The sequence below is a fragment of the Thamnophis sirtalis genome, unplaced genomic scaffold (assembly GCF_051295495.1).
Source record: "Thamnophis sirtalis isolate CommonGarterSnake01/CBP01778 unplaced genomic scaffold, rThaSir2_p1.2 scaffold_6, whole genome shotgun sequence".
Taxonomy (NCBI): Eukaryota; Metazoa; Chordata; class Lepidosauria; order Squamata; family Natricidae; genus Thamnophis; species Thamnophis sirtalis.
In genome coordinates, this window is record NW_028261386.1 from 21,409,188 (window position 1) to 21,433,324 (window position 24,137).

The following is a 24,137-nucleotide window of genomic DNA, read 5'->3' on the forward strand; positions in this document are numbered from 1 at the left end:
GTGGAATCCGCTGCTCCACAGCAACCCGCCTCCCTTTCCAGTCCGATCCGTACGGCGGGAAATTGGCTTCGTGTGGGGAGTTCGAGAGACAGAGCTTGCAGCAGCTGATCCAGACGGTACTTTTCGGAGACGGCGAGCGGCGCACAAGCCAGAGGGAAGAAGCAATTCTCTCGCCGGTCGCTCCCTCTTCCTCCCCCCCCCGCCCCCGCCTTCCCACCGGCGATGTTTTTTCGCCCCTTTCGCGCCAGAGAAACGGCGCGCGCTCTGCACGTGCTCAAGAGAGACGCTCGTCACGTGCTCACGGGCAAACCAGGAGGCGGCGGCTGTGCATTTTCGCCCCCTTCGGCAGGCGGAGCGAGGAGGGTAGCCAGAAGGACGGGCGCGCGCAGACAGGCAGGCAAGCAGGCAGGCAGGCAGAGACGCGACCAGCCAGGAAGGGGTTGTGACTGGCCCAGCCCAGTTGCAGCTCGAGGCGGATCGTGGAGGAGGAGGAGGAGGGAGACGGCCTGGCTCGTTCGCCGTTGGCGGCTCGGAACGGCTGGGCTGCGATTTCCCCTCGCCCGGCCCGCGCATACATACACACATACCTCCTCCCGACTCCGGCGACGCCCATTCTGGGCTCGGTCCGGATGTGCAACAGTTTCCCTGAAGTTGCGCCCGGAGCTAGCTAAGGCTGACGGGCGGGAGGTTCTTGAGCGAAAGGCTGGAAGGGCGAGAGCAGCCCGGCTGGTAGGCAGCTCGCCCCGCTTGAAGAGCCGGAGAGGGCGGGCGTCCATCCATCCATCCCTCGGCTGCGCTGGCAGGAGATGCTCGGAGACGCCGTCCTTTCTGTCCTCTCGGCGCTGCGGCTGCTCCCGTTAGCTTCTCTCTCTGGGCGGGAGCCCAGGATGTCCTCCTGAAGGCCGGGAGAGAGCGAGGAAGGCTGGGCTGTGCTCCTCCAGTATGGGCGCCAAACAGACCAAGGGTTGCTCGCTGCCCGGCTCCTCCGGCAGCGGCAGCAGCCCCCAGGGTCCCCTCTCCGCCAGCCGCCGACGGATTTTGCCTTCTCGGGAGCGCGGAAACTTCTTGGCGTCCCTCGTAGTACGATCGAGCGAAAAGTTTAGCAAGGGGTCTGGCGGCGGCAGCCTCCCCCCGTACCATCGCCGGATCGTCCTGATCCAAGATATGCTGAGGATGGTGAAACAAGGCAGGCACGAGGAGGCGACTGATCTGCTGAAGTACCTGCGCCAGGTAAGCGGGTGGGATCGCAGCTGGGATCTTGGGGAGGGGAGGCTGACAGGCTCCCAACAACAATGGCAGATGTCTGGATGCCTGTGCTGGACCTTACTTAGTTCCTGCTGGGCATATTGGGGGCTGCTTGGCTTCTTACTATTTACTTAACCCAAGAAAGCCAGAGAATTGTTCTAACCAACTAATAGAATTGGGGTTTCACCCAATGAAGTGGAGGGATTTGGGGATGAGAACTTAGGTCTGGGTTATGGTTAAGTTGGCACAGCTGCTGGCTGAGAGGCATTAGCCAATGTGAAATTTACATCCTGGATGATTGGCAAAGTTCTCCATTTGACTTTGAGCCTGGAAGATTCTTGGACATAAGCCAAGAGATACAGTCTTGAAGGAATTTTCAAAGGGGATTTCAATGACTTCATCTGAGTGAAGAAGAGTTGGAGATCCCTGAAAAGAATGTCCTCCACATTCTGTAAGATCAGAATAGGATATTGTACCACAGTGAACAAATAAAGAATAGCTGTTTGTACATGTCTCTTCAAAGCAATCTTTGCACCTGTTCAGTTCTCAGCTCTGTCACAGCCTAGTCATTTTTGCATTTTCTGGCTCTGCAGAGAAACTCAGTGGGTTGGAGCTGACTGTGGTCCTTCTCTTGAAGGAGCTGGTCTTGGTTCTGGTGAAACTCCTGCTAAGTCACCTTAGGGAGATGAAAAGAAGATTCTCTTCAAAGTTGTGATAGAGTTCAGTTCTTTGACTAAACCAGTAAAAGTTGCAAACCAAGCTTTTCTGGTGTCTAAAATCTATGGCGCAATAAAGCATGGTTAAGCAAATTATAGCTCAGTCATTAATTCCTTACCATTGGTGGGATGGGGGACCCCTGGGAAGAATTGTATGAGAAACTTTTCCTGACTGGCATTTAAGGGCTGTGCAGAGATCCAATTTGAAGGGAGAAGTGATTCAAAACATCCGTGGGGGTGCATGTAGCACCTGTTGGCAGCTTCTTAAAGGTGCCATGTTTTTTTTCCTGGGCTTACATGGCTCCCCTCCACAGCTGTTGCATGATTCAAGGAAAAGAGAACTTGAAGGGTTACCAAACAAATGCGACATGCATGTTTATGGGTCCTTTGGATTACCTTTTTCTCTTCAAATCCAGACCTCTGCATGGCACTAAAAGCAATAATAAAGGAAGTGTCCAGATTTAGAGCATAACATTTTATTAGGCAGCTGGATGGGTTGGGAACAGTTGGACTGCAGAATCTGCTCAATGAAACTCCTACATGTAACTTAATTGATCGGTGTATATCAGTTCACCGGGTATGTGAAAAGAGTAGCAAGGATTATAAGGATTTGATTGACTTTGTTCTGTGTCTGACAGAGAGAAATTCTGGCATGCTCTACTGTATCTGATGTGTTCAGGTTTTTCTCTCTTTTCTAGATGTGTTGATTCATAGCATGCACATTTTTCTTCAGTAGCAAAGGTAGCCCAGTTTGATTTGCGAGTGTATATACAGGGGAAAAAAGAGTCTTATATGAATGATTATTTGTACATTATCTATAAAGATGAGGGGGGATTGGAGGTCAGTGGATCTTATGCCGTACTTGCTAAGATCAAATGTAAATGCCGGTATAATTGTTTTCTGTTTTGCTTTGTTTTTTTGCTACAGTACGGAGATTAACAACAAATTTAAATCCGCTGCCCAATGTTTCTTGGCAGTAATTGAATTACATTTGGTGAGAATTAATTAAAGGGAGTCTGGACTGGCCTAGTGAACCCTGTGGATTACTTGGCATATTTCCTTGTACCGTTGCAGTGCACGGAGCCCCACAGGAGTGCATTTCATTTAAGTTGGATTAATAAAATTAATTTCTCCTGTTTAGAATTAACCTCAGCCTCCCCCAATTTATGGAAATTATCTTTTTTGGGTGCTGAGAATTCCCAGCTAGATACTGTTTGTCCCTCTCCCAATATAGTTTCCAGCTTTCCCCCAGAGCAGAAATTGTTTTTAATTTGTTATGTTCCTTTGGGAAATCTTAGCCAAAGGGTCACCAGATTTAGCTGAATTGAATGTTCCAGAGTGGGAATATAAATGATAGTATTAACAAAATAAGCTCTGTTCTGGTGGGAACCATAATAACTGACAGTATCAGAGACATCCAAATCTCTTGATTGTCTGGCTATTAAAACCCCTTTCCGTGGGTGGTTTCTTGAGCTCAGCTTGGAAATTGCTCCTTAGGAAGACTTCTTATTTATTGAGTTTCTTCTAGGATAGATTTTTTCCCCCCTTCAGACTGAACTAAAATGCAAAAGTAGGACTGAAGATTGGAAAAACAGCCTGAAAAAATGCAATAGGAAAGCACTGCTACATTGTTATAGAAAACTACATGCATGTAGTCATTAGGCATCGAGTTCCATTTAAGGGAATTTTTATCTTAGACTCATAAAAGCTGTAAACAAAAATCCTAGAAAAATAACAGGCTGTTTAGAACTTGGGGAAACTATAAGGCCCACTGCCCCAGAAGAACACTAGGTCAGTGTTTCTCAACCTTGGCGACTTTAAGTCCTGTGGACTTCAACTCCCAGAATCCCCCAGCCAGCACAGCTGGCTGGGGGATTCTGGAAGTTGAAGTCCACAGGACTTAAAGTCACCAAGGTTGAGAAACACTGACCTAGGCACTCCACCACCACCCCCCCAAAAAAATCTCAGAGGGCCCTTTCCTCCACTTGACTTGCTTTGGTTGGTTTCCACTATGTGGTGATATTTTGGTGTTTGATAAACTTTGCTAGTCTCAAGCCATGGAAGACCTGTTGCACACCACCATCCAAGACTTTGGGGAGAATTGACCAAGTGTAGGGATTGGATTGTGGGGTCCAATAGTTGGAAAGAGTGTCATCAATTATTCTTTGAGCCTAAGAATGACTTCCTTGTTCATATGCAAAAAAACAATCCCTTTCTTGGAGCCAGTTGCTGACTTATAGTTTTCTTAATCTAAGGCTGTGAGAGATGTTTGAATAAGTTTATTTCCTTTTATGTATTTTTATTACATGTATCTAACATCTTGAGAACTTATTGTGCATGAAGGTCCCTCTCATTTTATGGTCATAACTACCGTGGGAGGTAGGTTGGATTGAGGGACAATGACCAGTTCACTCATCCTTCCAAGTCTCCCAACACTTTAAACAGGGATCCTTAGAAGATGGATTAAGTATCTCTAAGTATTTCTAACTTCTCTTTTCATGGAGGAGTATTTCTATAGTATTTCCAGTCTAGAGAAAAGAAGGACTAGGGATGGCATGATAGCAATATTCCAATGTGTGAGGGGCTGCCACAAAGAAGAGGGGGTCAACTTATTTTCCAAAGCACTAGAAGGCAAGACAAGAAGCAATGGATGGAAACTACTCAAGGAGAGAAGCAACCTGGAATTAAGGAGAAACTTCCTAAGAGCGAGGACCATTAACCAGTGGAACAGAAGTTGCCTTCAGGAGTTGTGGGTGCTTCATCACTGGAGGTTTTTTAAGAAAAGTCTAGACAGCTACCTATCTGAATTGGTATAGGGTCTCCTGCTTGAGCAGGAGGTTGGATTAGAAGACTTCCAAGGTCCCTTCCAGCTCTATTCTGATTGATTGGGACCAGAACCGAGACTTGGATTGTAATGTTATTGCGATCAAGGCTAGGAAATGGCTGGATTATGATAACGTGTTAATAAAATGCCTCCATTAAGGAGAGATGTTTGGGCATTTGCAGAGGGGCTGTCATAGTGAATGGGGCCAGCTACAAAACATTAATTTTCCAGATGAGCACATTTCCCAAGAAGAGCATAAAGCTGCAGGCATCCATCGATTCTCTTCTCTAAGAATTCCTGTGGGGCCCCAAATGTCTGTTGGAAATAATGCTGGATGCAGGGACTTTGCTTTGCAATGTGCCAACTTTCCATTTCTTTAAAACTGAAATATTTAAGAAAGGAATAATTTGGAGCAAGGAGCTTAGCATATACCATAGAAGCTGACTGTGGGCAAATTGGTCCTATACGCTTAAATTGCTTTCTCCTCACCTTAGTTGTTTAAAATTCAAAGTACATAGTTTCTATGTATTGGGGGAGGAGTATCTTTTTATCTTATTTTATTCTTCAGCCCCGCCTCCCAGTTGCAGCAAACTCCATACACAGATGCCCCTTGCAAAGTCCTTTTCCCTTCATAGAGTGGCCATGCAGCTACTATAATTTGGTTTCATGGCTCCTGGTGTTTTGATTGTTGCTTGGAAGGAATAGTTTCCAGTTGAGAAGACTCTTTCATGTATTGCAGGTCTTCTTATACCTGCCGTGATTGCATTAAGTTATTACTGATTACAGCACAGCAGTTTGCTAGCGTTGTATTTGAAATCTTACCTCTGTATTCAGTGCTCCTCAAATGCTGTTAGTGACACAGACTAGCTACAGAATTATTTGCTTTATTTGTTGGAGATTCCAAGGTGTGGAATGTTTAAAAGTTTGCAAAAACTGGCCGACCCATGTGAAGTAGCACCCTCAGAAGCAGTTGGCCCATTTATTCTAAATTTTTGCTAATAAACTGGGCAATGTCTATTCTAAATGCTAGGATAAATGTTCATTCTAAGGCAGTGATGGCAAACCTTTTTGTAAACAAGTGCCAAGATTGTGCGTGCATGCACAATAGTGTGCATGCGTGTGCGCATGCCCCACACCCATGATGCAATGCGCCCCGCCCACCTGCGCATATGCATGTGGCCCCCGTGCATGCACGTGCAACACACACACACATTGTGGGCTGGGAGTTTTTGCCCTCCCCAGGCTTCAGGAAATCTTCCGGAGCCTGGGGAGGGTGAAAACGGCCTCCCCCAACCTCCCCAGAGGCCCTTTGGGCCTGTTTTTCATCCTCCCCAGGCTCTGGAAGCTTTCTTGAAATCTGCAGAGGGCGGAAACGGCCTTCTCCGGCCCTCCAGAAGGTCAAAAATCAGCTGGCCGGTGCAAGCATGTGCACTGGAGCTGATGGCTCGCGTGCCGGCAGATATGGCTCGGCGTGCCACCTGTGGCATGTGTGCCATAGGTTTGTCATCACTGTTCTAAGGTGTTGAACCTGACACAGTGGCTGATGGCTATTTCTTCCTCTTATATCTTGGGTCGACAAGAGTTTAAAAGGCCCAAGCCAGAGCATGTATCATGAAAGTTGGAAAGCCTGTATACCATTGTGCAAATTTTCCCTTTGTCAGATCAGATGAAACTGAAATATTAATTCTTAATAAAATGAAGGGGCGGCGAGCAAGAGACTGCATAAAAATAATTAAAGCGGGGAAGGCATTTTTGTGGGCTCTATTCCATTTTGCTATTACACAACGTGAGACACAGCAGGGAAATCCCATCATCTTCCAGATGCCTGTCGCAAGATGCTCATACCATCTTGTGCATTAATCCTTCGTGTTCTTCGGAAGAAATGCTGATTGGGGGAGGGGGGCAGAGATCAGAAACCCAGCTTGCTTGTTGGTTGGTGGACTGGTGAAAGTGGAAGCATTTGGAAACTCTTAGAGGAGTGTAAGAGAGGATCAAGATGGAGAGAAAGCCAACGATGGAACCGTTGAAGCCTCAAGGGACAAAAGGATCAGGCACTTCAATGAGTCAAATAATAAGGGAATGATGCTCTGGAAGAGACAGGAACAAATGTCCGTTCCAGGAGAAGGACTCAGAATTCAACCTAAGTGAAGAAATAATAGGAGCAAAGCTTTGAGATGAACGGTGGTTTCAGATCAGGGGTGGGTTTCAACCGGTTCGCGGCGGTCCCTGCGATCCGGTTGGTCGCTGAACCCGGAAGTAAGTAACTTCCGGGAACGGTGAAGCCCCCCCCCCCGCGCCCGCGCACCCGCGCCTGATCCTTACCCGGTTTTGCCGAATTCTGCGCTTCCACGCATGCGCAGGACGCATACAGCACCTGCGCGATCCTCCAGGAGCAGCTGGAGCATCGCACAGATGCAAGTACACATGCGTGCGCCGTGCGCGTGCGCGAGGACGCCGCCGGCCTCGTTCCAACCGAACCGGTTGGAACGGGGCGAGAAACCCACCCCTGTTTCAGATGTACATATATTCCCATTCTGGAGCTAGACTTGCAGCCATTTGTGCTGTGAGGATTTATGTTTAACGCACGGCCCTATTGCTCAGTAAACTCACAAGTACAAATGCTAGCCTTGAGGATTAGACTGCAAGCCATAGAGGGCACAATGTGAGTTTTCAGTTCTAGTGTGTAGCTCTGGAGGATGCAGCAATTTAACAAGGAAAACAGTGGCAATTTGAACATTAGTCAGGAACTGTTTGGTGTGGGTGTGCTGTCTGGACAGATTGTACAATCTTCCTTCCTTCCTTGGAAGTTTTTCATGGAAGCTATTTTATCTCCCTATCCCCTTATACTTCTACAAAGAAATGCATAATATAGAATGTGTAACACTAACCTACATGAGCGTAGAATCTTAGGACTGGAAGGGACTTCGGAAGTCTTTTAGTCCAACTTCCTGCTCAAGGCAGGAGACCTTATATCAATGATGGCAAACCTTTTAAACACCGAGCGCTCAAACTGCATGCACATGCATGCCCAAACTGAAAGGAGTGTGCATGTGCGAATGTGCGCATGCACCAACTTGCAGATGCATGTGTGCACACAGGGATATGCGCACATGCATGCTGGATATGCACACATGCACAGCAGAGATCCGAAGACCAGCTGGCTGTTGGGGGCAGGGCATCCGAACATCGGCAGCACAGCAAGAGGTAAGATCTTTTTCTTTTCTGAGCTTCTGTTTTGTCGTTTGCAGGAAAACAGAAGCTGATGAAAGAAACACCATGGAGATTTGACCTGGGGAAAGGGTGCATGTGCCAACAGAGAAAGCTCTGTGTGCCATCTCTGGAACGTGTACCATAGGTTTGGCATCATAGACTTATATTATCTCAATCAAATGGTTGCCCAGTCCATTTTTGAAAACTAAGGGAGGCAAGCTTCTCTATTCATTAATTGTTCTCATTGCAAGAAAAATTATCCTTAGTTCTAGGTTGGATATCTCTTTTTAGCAAGCTTCCATTCATTCTTGTTCTGTCCTGTGTTCTAACCCTCTTTGCTTTGGCAGTCCCTCAAGTACTGGAAGACAGCTTGTAACCCCAATCCTTCTCTTGATAGGCTACGTATGATTTAGTCTCCAGACTCCGTATCATCTTTGTTGCTCTTCTTTGCACACCTCCTAGGATTGTAGCATCTTTTTTGTATTGTGGTGACCAAAACTGAATTCAATATTCCAAGTGAGGTCTCACTAGTGTGGTATTATTTCTTCTCGTGATCTTAGTGCTATCGATCTGTTGATACAGCCTAGGACTGTATGGGCATTTTTCGTAGCTGCAGCACACTGCTGGCCCATACTTAAGTGATTGTCCACTAGGGCAACGAGACATCTAGAAAAAATAAAATATATAGTTGGACAACTGCTTTTCTATGAAATTGCCAAATGGGCAGTTAGGGCAGAAAAACATGGCTTTCACCTGGAAACTGTACCACAATTGAATATCTCCTACTATACTTGAGTACAATATAGTATCCAAAGTGCTTGTTAGCACTTTTAATTGACAGTGTTAACAATGTATTGAAAAGGACTGGCATGAAATCTGGAACAGCATTGCACAAAATAACTATGTTTTGTTGATACAGTTTTTTGGTTAGTCATTTCATAAAATAAACGGTTTGTACTATGGCCCCATCTCCACTTTATGTTGCATGCTTTGCTGACAAAAAACTTTTCTGTAAGTTCCAGACACTTACAGACCATATTCTCTGCTGCAGTCTGTGTAGTGAATGGGGAAGAGGGATGTGTAGGATGAACTGTGTTATTTTGTCATTCTCTGCACTTTTACAGAGACTTATTTTTTGCCATCACATTGGGAACCAAGTCTGAAATGAAATTTTCATGTATTACATTTATAAACTATTTTTGTTCAGGTGTACATTGTAGTCCTTCCTCATATTTTTCAACACAACAATAAGTATCTAAGAGAGCTGATTACTCAGTGTGGTTTTGTGGCCTGAAGGTGGACTGCAGCCTAGTTCTTTTGGCACTTTGTCTGGCACCTTAACTTGCACTGGCTATTTTGAGTAGATATGCAAAAATGCTACAATAAGAGCTTCCAATCCAAAGTTTGGTACATGTAGATTAAACAATTGTATTGAGAGATTCATCTGAGACCAGTGGTGGGATTCAGCCAGTTCGCACCTATTCGGGAGAACCGGTTGTTAACTTTCTAAGCAGTTGGGAGAACTGGTTGTTGGAAGATGTCTCATTTTGTGTTTTTTCCCACTTTGCAGGGCTAATCCTGTAAGGAAGGCAGGAAGGAAACATTCTGGTGTTGTTTCTAGCCTAATCTTTATTGCCCTGCTTACAGAAACTGCGTCTCTGGGTAACCCTTATTACATTGTAACAGCACCCATCAACATGAGTGACATTGAGTTGGCCACACTCACCCAATGACATGACCACTGAGCCACGCCTACACAGCTGGTCATTAGGGCAGAGAACCGGTTGCTAAATTATTTGAATCCCACCACTGTCTGAGACCTACTGGTATTTTGATTCCATAGGTTAGTGAAAGTCTCTCAGAAGCAGATGGAATAGCTGTATTCTATAATTTAATAAAAACACCATCAAAAATCTATAGTCTGTTACCCTAGAACAGTGTTCAGAAGTCTAGTAAGGAACCACTTATATATTGTGATCAAGAAACTGGGTATATATGTCTGAATAGTCACCTGAAGAGAAGCTCAAAGCCGGGACAGAAAAACACAGACAAGTTAAGAATTGGAAAATATGGTATTAAGAATGTGTGATAGGTAGGAATTGGATATGTATTTGTATGGTTAGTAATTATATAAAAGAAAGGTTCAATGGACACGTAATCTGACTCATACCTATGTAATGGATATAAATGTAATTGTTGTAAGATCTAATCACTATATGGAAATGTTTATGCCAGAAATGTCACACTATGGGTCCAATGTTTTTAATGTATATCTAATTAAAAAGTTTTTATATTAAAAAAAAGAGAAGCTCAAATTGTGAGCATATTTACCCTGTATATATCAACTATACAATAATGAAAACTTGTCAATTGAGATAAGGGCAAGAAAACTCATAAATTAAAGGATAGCAGCATTCTGTCAGCAACATCCAAGCACAAAAAAAAAAGACCTACCTAATTGGATGTGCTGCTAGAATAAAAAGATAAACAGGGACATGGGGAAATTCCCCCTTTTCTTTCAAGAGTTTTGTTTTCCAAATTTAGAAATTTGAGAAAATATTGGCAGAAAGTCTATGTGAAGTTCTTTTCTCTTTATCCTATGAACAATATTGGAGTTTTATTTACTCTTAAGTGGGTAGAACTAACTAACTATATGTGAATTTTGCAATTCTGGAGATTGTTTCTTTTCACTTAATATATTTTCCTGGGAATAAATCCAGTAAAACTAAACAAGACATAATAATGAATAAAGGATTGACCTACTAGGTATTTACTTGAATTATTTTCTAAGTAGGAGTGATAATACCGTTTTATCTGTTGTGTCATGAATTATTTTTTATGTAATAAGTAATAAAATCAAATTTAGGTTTGTAACTATATTTTCATATCCTCCCCTCAAATTCTGTTTTGCTAAAAGTGCTTGGTATCCTTCCTCCACCCACTCCTTTTCTCCCTAGTGCCAAAATATCAGAATAGATTATATTTCAATGCTGAACAAACTGAACCGACTTTCCCCGGATGCCATAACAGAGAATAAGGGAGATCTGGTAGAATTTCTCAGTCCCTTAAAAGAAATTCTGCTAAACACACCAATTGAACTGGACAAAGATCCTTAAAAGGATCTTTCTTCTAGAAAATTGCCCACCAGTTCTTTTCTTCCCCACATATAACCTACCTCTCTGGCTTCCTGTTTTAGCCAATTCTTTTCACTGGTGCCTAAAAAACTGTGCCTCTCCACTCCTGGATCTACATTGCAAGAATCAACTTTCCTTGGTGTTTCTAAACAGGTAGCTGTATTTGTTCGTTGCTGCAGTCTCTGCGTCTCCCCACAAACCCAAAGTCTTGGAGCATCTTAGCAAATAAATATTTTCGTGCAAGCTTTTAGGGATCGCACTACACTCTTATCAGATCAGTGAGTGAAGTTGCATGAATGAGATTTTGCCTGTTACTCATTTATGCCCATTCCTTTGTTCTCAGTGCCTGAGGAAGGAATCGACAGTGATAAAATATCTTCAGTTGCCGGAGTGAATGTGTTTGAGCTGGTAGTGTGAGACCCGGAACCTCAGTAAGGATCACCTTAGATTTTGAAGAATTCCTGTTTGTTTTTTTAAAAAAAACTTTATCTAGACACATTAGTTTTTGGCAGGCCAGAAAGAATCTGTGCAGGGAAGAATTTATATTTTTGAGCTATCTGCTTGGATCGGAAAATGATATAATCTCAGAACGGAGTGGACCATATGTCTTTTTTCTACGTCAGCTCTAAATCTGCTTTGATAAACATTCTGCTAAGCTCTGCCTGGGGCGGGAAATGAATTTGTGGGAACACCTTATCTTGCCTGGAACTTTTCAGAGAGATTTTCCTAAAATGTAGGGCAAAGCTTGTGGCAGGGAATGGGGAGTCATTGTGAATTTGGATGGAGACCATATATTGCTCTTTGCCTTCCATGCCATATTCAGCTATAAGCTGCAGCTCTTACTAAAGAAGTCCTTGCTGGAAAAATGATTTGGGTTTGTAATGAAATATGATACAATATCCACCCTTAGGTGGGAGATCCCCTTATTAGGCTTAAATAAAAGAAGAGACAAGCTAGTAAATAGCAGAAGGTACAGTTAGGCTGTACAACATGCTTAATTGGGTCAGGCAAAGCCTAGAAGTTTTCATACAACATTTTAAACATGACTAACGTTATTCTTGGTTATTGTTATGTTTGTAGAATTGACGTGATGGTCATAACCTTCATCACATCAGTTTTTAAAAGCGTTTTGGGGGGCTCCAAGCATGTTCCAAAAACTACAAGGAAAACTGAAGGACTTTGGTTCTCTAATTGGCCTTTGGGCGCTCAATATGACTAGTGGGAAACATAGGAAACTTGGGGAAGAGTAGGAGCCAAACTTTTTCAGGAAATTGGAGATTAAGTAAATGTTCCTCTTATGATACAATTGGTTGGGAGAATTCCTTTGAGAACTTTCAAGAGTATTTGAGCCACCTTCATTTGCACTTCTTGCTTCCTGTTGGTTTGTGCAGTTCTTCTTGATTATTGTTATGTTTGTGGCTTAATGTAATGGGGTCAGGGGTCCCCAACCTTTTGGACCTCAGGGACCACTAAATTCATAATTTGAAATCCCATGGACGACTAATACGATTTTCCTACTGACCGGCTGAGTAGGCGTGGCTAGGTGAACATGTGACTGGGTGGGCCTGGCCAACTTGATGTCACTCACATCAAGGGGCGCCTCACTGGCCTCTATTCGCCCCTCCCCTTCCAGACACTCCTCATCCGAGCTCCTTAGGGCCCCAACAGGAAGCAGTTGTTGGAGCTAAGCAGCCACCACGAGAAAGAGTTGGCAAAACAACTGGCTCAGTTCAAATTGGATCTGACTGAGAAAGAGGCTCAGCAGAAGCACCTCACTGAGGATTATGAACATAGGCTTTCCAAGCAGAGGGAAGACCTGCAGGAGTGCAAGACAAGGCCAGGTACCAGTGCCTGGAGGCTCAGCGGGCTGAGATGGTCAGCCAGTTCCAGGCCCACTGGAACAAGACCCTCCAGCTCTTCGCCACCATCAGCGCTTCCCTCCAGCCTTTGCCTAAAGCCCCGCACCAGGAGGCTGAAGCAGACCACTAGTTGATGACTGCTGGCTCAGATGTTCACTTTGTGAAGTTATTGTTTAGGAACCTATTTCAGTAATGTAATTGAGTGGGTGGTATGAATACAGTCATTGTTATGTCCAGCTATTGTAGAATCGACGTGATGGTCATAACCTTCATCGCATCAGTTTTTTAAAGCGTTTTGGGGTACTCCAAGCATGTTCCAAAAACTACAAGGAAAACTGGAGGACTTTGTTTCTCTAATTGGCCTTTGGGCACTCAATATGACTAGTGTGAAACATAGGAAACTTGGGGAAGAGTAGGAGCTAACCCTTTTCAGGAAATTAGAAATTAAGTAAATGTTCCTCTTATGATACAATTGGTTGGAAGGTTTCCTTTGAGAAGTTTCAAGAGTACTTGAGACATCTTCATTTGCACTTCCTGCTTTCTGTTGGTTTGTGCTAGGGTAGCAACACCATCTGCCACCTGGCAACTTCTTTTTTTTAAATAGTTTTTATTAAACAGTTTTACCTTTAAAAACAGAAAGAAAAACACAACAGCAACAACAATAGAAAAAACAAGACATACATAGCAATATAAAGTACGGTAGTTATACAGCCTTCTGTATTGGCATTCATGTTTAGCCTTTGTAGTTCTCCATTGTCTTCCTATCGATTTTAATTACTCTAATAATGTAATAACAGTAATACTAACATTTGTAATAATATTAATTGTTCATATCACCATTGTATTTACATTGTAGTCAATACTTTAAGTTTGATAGTAATTAGTACACCTGGCAACTTATGAATTTGCTGTGTGTGTCCAAAATGCATTCTTCCCTGACGTGGCTTGTTAACATGAATTCTCTGATATCCTTGCTGTGCATTATATCTGTGATGTTATCTATATTACATCTATGCCTCCTATAAAAACAAATCTGAGGCTTTTAAGTACTGGTGGGAAAGTTCTGTTTGCCCTCATCTATCTTCCACTTTGTCCTATATGACTTCATAAAGAGTTGTTGAGGCTGTTGGAAGAAACCACAAGGGTAGGGAGAGGCATGGTTTCTGGCTTCTTTGGCTCAATTATCCTGAAGAGTTTGTATAACTAACAATTATGTCTTTGTTCAGAGTTATTTCAGAGATAAGGCCAATGTGCCTTTCCGCCCCAGGCACTAGATCAAATAAGTGACCCAAAATGAAAGTCTTTCAAATGGAAGAACAAAAAGAAAAGCAAACTTTAAGAGGGGAAAATGCAAACATCCAGTAAAGGATGTATTTGAGTGTTTGCATTTCTGTGCATATGCACACACATACACACCCACTCCCCCACACAGACATACAGTAAAGGAATGTGTGGTGCATACACAGAAACTAGCACAACAACAGTGGTGTGCATTAAAAAACTATCTTGCAGAATGAGTTATAATTTGACAAAAACTCTGAACTGGGCACAGGAGAATCAGAGGGTATAACTTGGCACATTCCAGGCTAAGCCATAACAAGCCTGGCTTGTTGTGTCACCCAAATGTACCCACCACAAACATATCTATCCATCTTGGTTACTATTCTCTTCCTATCCTTTATGCTCTGCTCTGCCTCTAAACATCTAATAAAAAAAAGTACCAGGATGAGATTTTCTGTTATATCCATGTTGTGATCTCTTGGAAGTTAATCATATGTTTTAAAATTTAAGATGTTCTTATGAGAAAGTCAGTGAATCAGGTTCCAGATGTAATTCCCTCTAGCAAATAAATGCACACATAACTTTGAGATTCTTTGTTTTCTTGCATCCCCTCTTCCGCTCCACATATTAGTGGAAGTCCTGAAATGTTGCTGAGCGAATTTTTTGGCAATTGAAAATACTCTGGGTTAATTCATATTAAACCTGAATATAGTAAACGGGCTATCAAATCTGCTACTGAAAAAGTCATCCATAGGACCAGTTAAATTTTCAAAATAGAATTTCTAATAGTTCACTCAGCCACTTCATTTGCATTCACTGATATATTCAGAGGCCTAATTCATATTACACTCTAATCGTGTATACTCTTGGTGTGATTATGCAGATCCTGGTGTGATGTGGCGTGGCATGACTCATCTATTGTGAACATTCTCAGCCTGCAATACTCTCCAAATGTGTGGTTTTCAAATCCCAGAATTCCCTCTCAACACAGTCATTGCTGACAGGGGTGGTATACACTTACCTTCCCTACCGGTTCGCAAATGTGAGCGCGCGCCACCTCCGCACATGGCAGATCCTTCCGCAGATGCACTTTTGGCAAAAAGAATGGCCTGAATGGGATGCCATAGAGCTGGGCGCGGAGCCATCTGCAATTTCCGCTACCGGTTCAGGTGAGCCGGTCCGAATTGGTAGAATACCACCTCTGATTGCTAAGTATGTTGGGAGTATGAAACCCATGTATATGGTAGGTGCTCAGGCTGAGAAAGCCTGCGTTATCCCCCAGTAGTGTTAATTATTGTTAAGAAGCCATTATGGCATGTAAACTTGGCTAAAAGATGGCTGTCTGATATCAACTCAACAAGCTGGTTTTAAGACATATTCCAGAAAAGTACATTTGCTAGTTTTATGGTCTCCAATTTTACGTCCTTTTTCATAAGACATCATTCTTCCAGAACAAACTTGGGTTTTCAATGTAATGTGTAATAATGAAACAAGATGGGCCTCCTAATCTGATATGAAAGAGATGTTTCACTTTAATCCTGAAGCGAGCTGTTGCTAATACATACGCGGTGCCTACTCTTATCTATTAGACAATGTAGTTTAAAAAAAAAAAGTCAAGAGAACTACTGAAAAGCTCCCCCCCCACTTGTTTTAACCAAAGCCATGTAATTTTATTTATGTTTATTTGCCAATTTTATATTCCACTTTTCCTCCAAGAGTGAAAGCAGTTTATATGGAGACATTCCTTCATTTTATTTTACTTCATTGCCATAAAAGTGACCTTGTCAGACAGGCTGGTTGAGAAAGAACGATGGGCTCAGTCACCCAGTTAGTTTTCATGGGGGAAGGTAGATTTAAACCAGTCCCACAGTCCAATCTCTGACTGGGTAATGTTTTGCCAGCTGGGGGTGTGTCTTAATATTTATTAGGAACCCAATTATGTAAATTGTGTGGTGATGGGAGTGGGGATGTTCCTTTGGGGTTTGTTTGTTTTTAAAGATTATGATGTACCTAATACATCTTTTTCATTAGAGATTTATGTACTTCTAGATTTAAAATGATGAGAACTTGTGACACCAATATTCACCAGTAGTGGTCACGGAAGGATACAACTTCTTCATCTTTGTTATACAATTTGTCATATGAATCCTGCTTTATCCTGCTTTATCCCAATCTAGCAGCCTAAGAATCAGTTCACTTCCTGGAGCTTAAGAAGCAGTTAAAGGTCATGATGACTGAAGTGGTTTTATGAATTTGTTCTTACGTCTTTTCCCAGAGTTTAGAGCATTTGGTTGTTGACTTGCGTGAGAAGAAAAACGAAAGCCTTCAACAGTCTATTGCATCAGAGATAATTAATTTAATGGAACAGAACAGAATTCTTTATTGGTCAAGTGTGATTGGACACACAAGGAATTTGTCTGCAGTGCATAAGCTCTCGGTGTACATGCAAGCAACCTGATAAATCATGTTCACAATCATAAAATACAATCCTAAATCATAAGATACAAGACTCAGTGATAGTCGTAGGATAGTAAATAAAGCAATCAACATAAATCATAAGATACAAACAACAAACTTATAGTCATAACATGCTAAAGGGATAGGTAATAGGAAAGATGAGAAGGGTAATAATAATATAGCTCTACTACGTGGTTTGACATCCTAGAGCATAAGACAGTGTTCTGGGAATTAGTTGTTTAGCGGAGTGATGGCATGGGGGGAAAACTGTTCTTGTGTCTAGTTGTTTTGGTATGCAATGCCCAATAGTCATGATGGAGAACCTGTGGCACATGGAGACATATTTGGTGGCAGGCCAGCTGTCAGCTCTGGCATAATAGCAATAGCAGTAGACTTATATACCGCTTCATAGGGCTTTCAGCCCTCTCTAAGCGGTTTACAGAGAGTCAGCATATTGCCCCCAACAATCCGGGTCATCATTTTACCCACCTCGGAAGGATGGAAGGCTGAGTCAACCCTGAGCCGGTGAGATTTGAACCGCTGAACTGCTGATCTAGCAGTAGCCTGCAGTGCTGCATTTAACCACTGCGCCACCTCGGCATGCATGCACACACCGGCCAGCTGATTTCTTGCCCTTCCGGAGGACCAGAGGAGGCCGTTTTTGCCCTCCCCAGGCTTCAGGAAAGCTTCTGGAGGCTGGGGAGGGCGAAAAAGAGCCCCAATGGCCCAACTGGAATTTGGGAACAATCCATTTCCGGCTTCCAGAGGACCTCTGGGGGGCCTGGGAGAGGCTGTTTTCGCCCTCCCGGGCTTCAGGAAAGCATCGGGAGCCTGGGGGGCAGTTGTGCGCACATGCACAGCGGGAAGGAGATTGAATGGGCATGTGAGCACAATAGCATGCGAGCGCAATTTTGACATGTTGTAAGAAAAAGGTTCGCCATCACTGCCCTGTAGTGTTGAGGGACATAATTTATGTCCACGATGTGAGGCGTCTGTAGATATTTTCTCAACCCTCTTTCTGGTTTGTCAGTATACAGGTCCTCAATGGAAGGCAGGCTGGTTGCAATTGTTTATTACAGTTTCACTCTTAGATGGCAGGCCACTGCTTCGTATTACAGTTGCTGCCCTTTTCATAGCTTTGGCCATTTCTCTTGGTGTCGCTTCCACCCTTCTCCATCACTATTTTTCCATGTGTAACTGTTGTATAGTATTCATCTTAGGAGCATCTACTGGATTGAAACGATGAACACAAAGTTGTTTATTTACTGTATATCTGATTTATACATCGCCTTTCTGCTCTGGTAAGCATTCAGTATGAATGCTTGCCAAAGTATGATTACTATTATGGAAGTAACCATCATACGTCTACCATAATACTGAGCAGATGGTGAACATTGGAAAGCTTGGTGCAATTGGTGTCCTTTATGGAACTTGTGTTTTATGTTTCTGATTGATGTTGTTCCTGGTGGCAATTTAGCTATCCCAAATTTGTGAGGAAAGTCACTGCTTCTGTATGCAGAAAGACAGGGTGCAATTAAGCTCGACTCCCTTGGAATTTAATTAAAGGCATGTTTTAAAGTGTCTTTAGTGTCCTTCACAGCAGCCCAGCTTCAACGTTTCCTGTTAAAGTGCCCTCCCATCTATGATTTTTGTTTCCTAAATGCCGTTTTAATTTAATTATATGCCTAAGTTATGTGTCTGCTCGAGCATTGAAAAACTTGTGGGATGAAAATGTGACTCTCTGTTGTCATGTAATTGTTTTGAAAGCTTTGAAACAACTCAGAAGGAATTAATGAAAGAGACAGTTTAGGAAACATTATCTATAACTTTGTTTTCTTTCAGCATTCAGTTCGTGCTCAGTACCACACAATCCTTATAAGATCTTCTAATTATAAGCCTGGATATGCGGTGAACAATAATATTTGCCTTCTCAGAATAGATTTTTCTATCTAAGCTGAGGTCCTCCGAGATTTCAATTTTTAAAAAAGTTTTCTTCCTGATAATAGACAGATGTACTGTTGCAGCAAGGGATGCGGTGGCTCAGAGGCTAAGACGCTGAGCGTGTCGATCAGAAAGGTCAGCAGTTCGAATCCCTAGCACCACGTAACGGAGTGAGCTCCTGTTACTTGTCTCAGCCTCTACCAACCTAGCAATTTGAAAGCATGTAAAAGTGCAAGTAGAAAAATAGGGACCATCTTTGGTGGGAAGGTAACAGCATTTCGTACGCCTTTGGTGTTTAGTCATGTCGGCCATATGACCACGGAGACATCTTCAGACAGCACTGGCTCTTCGGCTTTGAAACGGAGATGAGCACCGTCCCCTAGAGTCGGGAACGACTAGCACTTATGTGTGAGAGGAACCTTTACCTTTATTGTTGCAGCTTGCCGAATTATAAAGTTGTTACTGTTTGTGTTATTTGTGATCCTCTGATCTTTTTTACTTTATTATTATTAATTAATTAAATACATTTCTATCCTGCTGCATTAAAAAAGACCCTCGGTGAGTTGCATAGAATATAAAAAGACAATTTAAAACATACATATGCAGTAACATTACTACACTGAAACTTCATAAATAACAGCAATAAAAAGCAGTCCGAAAACAAAAGCAACAGTGAAGACAATACAAGTGAAAGTTAAACATGGCATCATAAAATGAAGGGAAGACACCGAAACAATTCCCTCTGCAATAGTTTTTGAACCATTAACAAAGAGTGGGCTGGTCTAATCTCCACCAAGAGGATGTTCCACAGCATCAGTGCTGCAAAAGAAAAACAGCACCTTCTCACTTCAGCTCCTCTGAAAAATACGAGATTTGTACCAGCTTCTCATGTTTAATCTGATCAGTTGGGCTGGTACTGATCGTTGTAGGTGGTCTTGTGGCTATTTAGGTACCAAGGTACCATAAGGAGTTTCATAGGTCAAAAATTGTAGCTGAAAACTATCAGAGTTTGTTGCATAAATTCAAATCCAGAAGCACACACAAATAACTGATGCAGCAGGATTCATTAATAGATGAATAAATGTACAATAACAACAGGTGGCTCTTCCAAGTAAACACAAGGCAAGATTTACAGGCAAACACAAGCAGTTAGTTTCATATCAGCAAACAAGCCCAGACAGACTGCTAAGTTTTAGTTTCAATTCTCTGCACAGACTCAGATCTGTTTAACCTCCCATAGCAACGTAGTTGCTATGCCTATTCATTGGCTGACCTTGTTACCATGTCTCTCCCAATCATGAATATTTTAACAAAAACCAATTGGCAATCAATGCAAGATTTGCAAAACTGGAATTATGTGTCCCCAGTGCCAGGAACCAGAAAGTATATGATCCATTCAATGTCGGATCAATTGCAATTATCAAGTGGTTTTTAAGGACAGCTCGGAGTACAGATAGTCCTCACCTTACAACAGCTCATTTAATAACTGCTCAAAGTTACAACAGCACTGAAAAAATTGGCTTTTTTTCACAGTTATGACCTTTGCAGGATCCCATGAACATGTGATCAAAATTCAGATGCTTGGCAATGGGTTCATTTTTATGACTCTTGCTGTGTCCCAAGGTCATGTCATCACCTTTGTGACCTACTGGCAAGTAAAATCAACGGGGAAGCCAGATTCACTTAACAACTGGGTTATTAATTTATCAGCTGCAGGAATTCACTTAACAACTTTGGCAAGAAAGGCCGTAAAAAGGGGCAAAACTCACTTAACAACAGAAATTTTGAGTTGAAAAGTCGAGGATTACCTGTACATTGTAGTAGTCTAGCTGGGATGGATGGGTAATGAGGGCATGAGGTCAGGCATAAGAAATTGGGAGTGAGGGTTAGATCTAAAACGAGTACACGTTTGTTTCATGCATCCTCTAAACAAGAATCTGAACTACCAATGTTCAAGGCAAATTGGCAGTAAACGGAATTCAAGGATGACTAGACTCTTTTTTGTGGGCACGAAAAGACTCCAAATAGATAACTTGCTTGATCCATCCCTTGACCTCAGCCTGGTCATCTCCCACACCTGAATCACTGTAGTCAGGTCCTCCTGCCCAGTACTGTCACAACTGGTACTTCAGCAAAACTGGACACAGGCCCTTCTGGCTATCACTTCACCTTGCTGGTCCAGTGGGAGCCGTGAGTCCAGAAGAAACCTCGGTTTGTGAACCTACTTCTTCAAGGGTAAAGGTTGTCAATCTAGGAACAACTGTGGCGGCATCTAAGAATCTCAGTGTAAAATTAGCAATTTATCACAGATTAGTTTCATCCTGTTCTCTCCCTTCCAGACTCTGACAGTTTCTAAATATCAGAAAAGAACTTGGACAGTGTCTTTCATGGCCTGGTAGCAATATAGGGTTGGATGAAATCAGCACACTGATGTTGCCAGATCTCAAACTGTCGAATGATCACTCTCAGTGGCTTCATATAAACCTTAAAAGCAGAGGAGAGAGAACCAGTCCTTGAGACAACCCCTAGGTCAAGTGAGGTGGGCTGACTTCTCCCCAGTCTTCTCCCACCTGACTGCAGAAGCTTTCTCCTCCTTCCATGTTAATGGTCAGATGACTCTTCACTTTCAACATTGTATCTGCATACCATACTGCTACAGGTAGTCCTTGGATTACATCCACTATAGAGCCTGTGTGGATCTTAAGTGAAACAGTCCTTAAGTGAGGTATTATGTGACTGCCAATGTGACTGCTTGGCTTAATGTGTGCAATCCTGACGTTGTGGTTGTTAAACGATTGTGTGGGTTATTAAATGGACAGAGTCCCAGGAAAGGAGCAAGGAGTACTTGGGGGCGGGGAGGTGGAGACCCTGCAAGTTTCCACTTGCCAAAATGCAGGATTTTGAGCCACTGAACGAAGGAAGACACACATGTAGCCTTCCCCCAAGCTTCCCAAAGCCTTCTCTACCCACCTGAGGGACCTCACACTCCTTATCTTACTGCACTCCACTCTTAGCTTGGATTTCAGCTCTCTCTCTCTTCACTAGAGGCTCGCTGAAAGAGCTGCCTAACGAAGGTTATCAGCTCCCCTCTGTGCATGGGAATGCCTTTGATGGGGTGCAGAAATGTGGCTTAGATCTTCATGATCCATTTCTCCACCCCGCCAAAGGAACATGCAGAAGAGAACTCCTTCCAAAGAGTGCAGAAACAGAGTTCAAATCATCAAGATCTGAGCTCTGTTTCTCAACCCCCGGAGGGAGTTCAGCTCCCCTTGGCAGGCAGCTCTTTTCAGCCAGCCCCAAGAGATGAGAGGAAGTCCTCTCAGCTGGTGGCAGCAGCTTGCGACCTTCCATGCTGGCTTCCCCACTGATTTTCTGGGGAAACTGACAGAGAAGACTGCAAATAGCCATCACCTGGTGGTAGGGCACTTGGCAACCAGCTGTAAGAGCAAATAAGTTGCCAGGCATCCAAACCATGATAATGTGACTGATGGTCAAAACTGCTTTATGGGCCATCATAACTTCCAACAGTTCTTAAACAACCAGTTTTAAGTCGACTACCTGTAATGCTGAAGGTTGTTGGAAAAATTTGAATTGAAAGTGCTCTCAATGAAATCAAGCTAATTTTCAAGTGAAATTTACCTCAGCAGATTTCCGCATATACTTTCTAAGGATAACCACATGGTTAAAAACGGTTTAAAACTGCTATCTTACCTAATATTGTATTTGGAATTGCCATCTGTTACTAATAAACTTATGAAACATAGAAAATATTTGGGGGAAGTACAGACTGGCTTCCTTCGCAGTTAGTTGGCCATCGTAAGAACAGTCTGCTGGATTAGATGGGCCAGCCAGGGGTCTGATCCAACAGCACACTGCCTATGTTCAAAAAAGCATCTTGTAGGACTTCACTAAGTAAGTGGCTGTCAGGCCTGCAGCCATCTTTTCTTGTGGATCTTAGGCCTGCCACACTTTCTATTATTCTACTATGCATTTTCTATTGTGGGAAAATGGGAGGAGAGATTGTACGGAGTTAGATGATATGTAGCCATAACAAAATTATTTCTAGAAAACCAAGGTCATCCTTTGACTTTGCACCTCTGCACCTGACCAGAACTGGATGGGTAGAAGCTGCCAGCATGTCAGTGGAAGATTGGACCGTGTGATGGACTTGTGGGTGTGGGGGCAAGATCATGAACTTTCAACTGGGTGGGGAAAACCGGGAAGCCTTCAGATTCAGGTTTTCTCAGATGTGCCAACATGGCTCTCTTAATAAATTGGAACTTTGAGCAATACCTTGCCTTGGACTCTGATTTACTTTTGGATGCTATTTGGAACCCTGACAGCTATCATCATTCTCTTCTGCTTTACAGAATGGTAACCTGATGAGACAGTTAAACACAAGATATTTTGTAAAAAGACAGCCTCCTGGTTGCTTTTTTCTAGTACATTATGGGAAGAAGCAAGATTTTGGGTTGTACGTTGTTGTTCCTGTTGAATAATCTCGATTTCTGAGAGTTTTTGTAAATAAAATTGACTTTAAGCAAAATTGCTTTGCCTAAACAAAAAAAGAAAAACAGTGGGCTTCGAGGGCCAGCATCAATAACTATAATGTTGCTGAAGACTTCCATAAAACGATTGTATCTGTCAGTTTGTATAGGCATAAAAGAAGTTGCTTTTTGATTCTTGTCCTTATACGCATTTCATTTTTAAATGTGCTAAATAGTCATGCAGCGCAACAGGGGAGTCTGGCCAGTAATGATGGCTTATGCATTCACTCTGAAAGACAAATTGTCCCATTCGGGTCTGATTTGCTTTGTATTTTGCTCCAGGCTAAAAAATTGCCAGAATGGGTAAGGATGAAAGTGGAAAGGATCTCATTGCTTGATGGATGCACAGCTATTTCCAGCCTTGAATTCATGCCATTCTCATTGATAAATCTTTAGATATAGTACGAGTAATATAGAAGTTTCAGACTCAAAAGTTCAAAAGGTTGAGTAATACTGAATTTCTTATCAAAAGTATGCTGGGCTATATAGTTCTGAAAAAACTCTCCAAGCACAATCCCTGCCATGAATTAACACAGACTGTTGATTTTACTTATTTACTAAATTTATATCCTGCTCAGCTGATTGTTGAAGTGATTCTGAGTGGCTTACCAAATGATAAAAAAATAAATAGAAAAATAACTAAAATTAGTAAGAATTAAAGAGACTAATAACTTAGAGGACAAATAGTAGTGAAGTGAAGTCTTCTCTTTTACCTCGCTCAACTACCACCAACATAGGGGATCTCATTGGAGCCCAAAGCCAACCAGCAGAGTCAAGCTTTAAGGCCTTTTCAGAAGTCTAAGAGGATGGGGATGGATCTCATCTCCAACAAAGGAAGGTGTGGAGGGAGACATGATAGAGATGTATAAAGTCATACATTACATACATAGCTAATTGGAGAGAGTTTTTTCTCCCTCTTTCAT

At 42.7% G+C, this 24,137-nt stretch overlaps 1 protein-coding gene across 1 annotated transcript in view; it reads left to right on the forward strand.

Annotated features, from left to right (window-relative positions):
* Positions 1-467: 467 nt before the first annotated feature.
* Positions 468-24,137, forward strand: part of LRRC75A (leucine rich repeat containing 75A) — a 60,059-nt gene continuing 36,389 nt past the window's right edge. Inside the window, exon 1 of the mRNA XM_014064947.2 lies at positions 468-1,230. Within this exon, the coding sequence (XP_013920422.2) occupies positions 943-1,230 (288 nt within the window). The 5' untranslated portion in view covers positions 468-942. The remainder of the gene's footprint in view (positions 1,231-24,137) is intronic.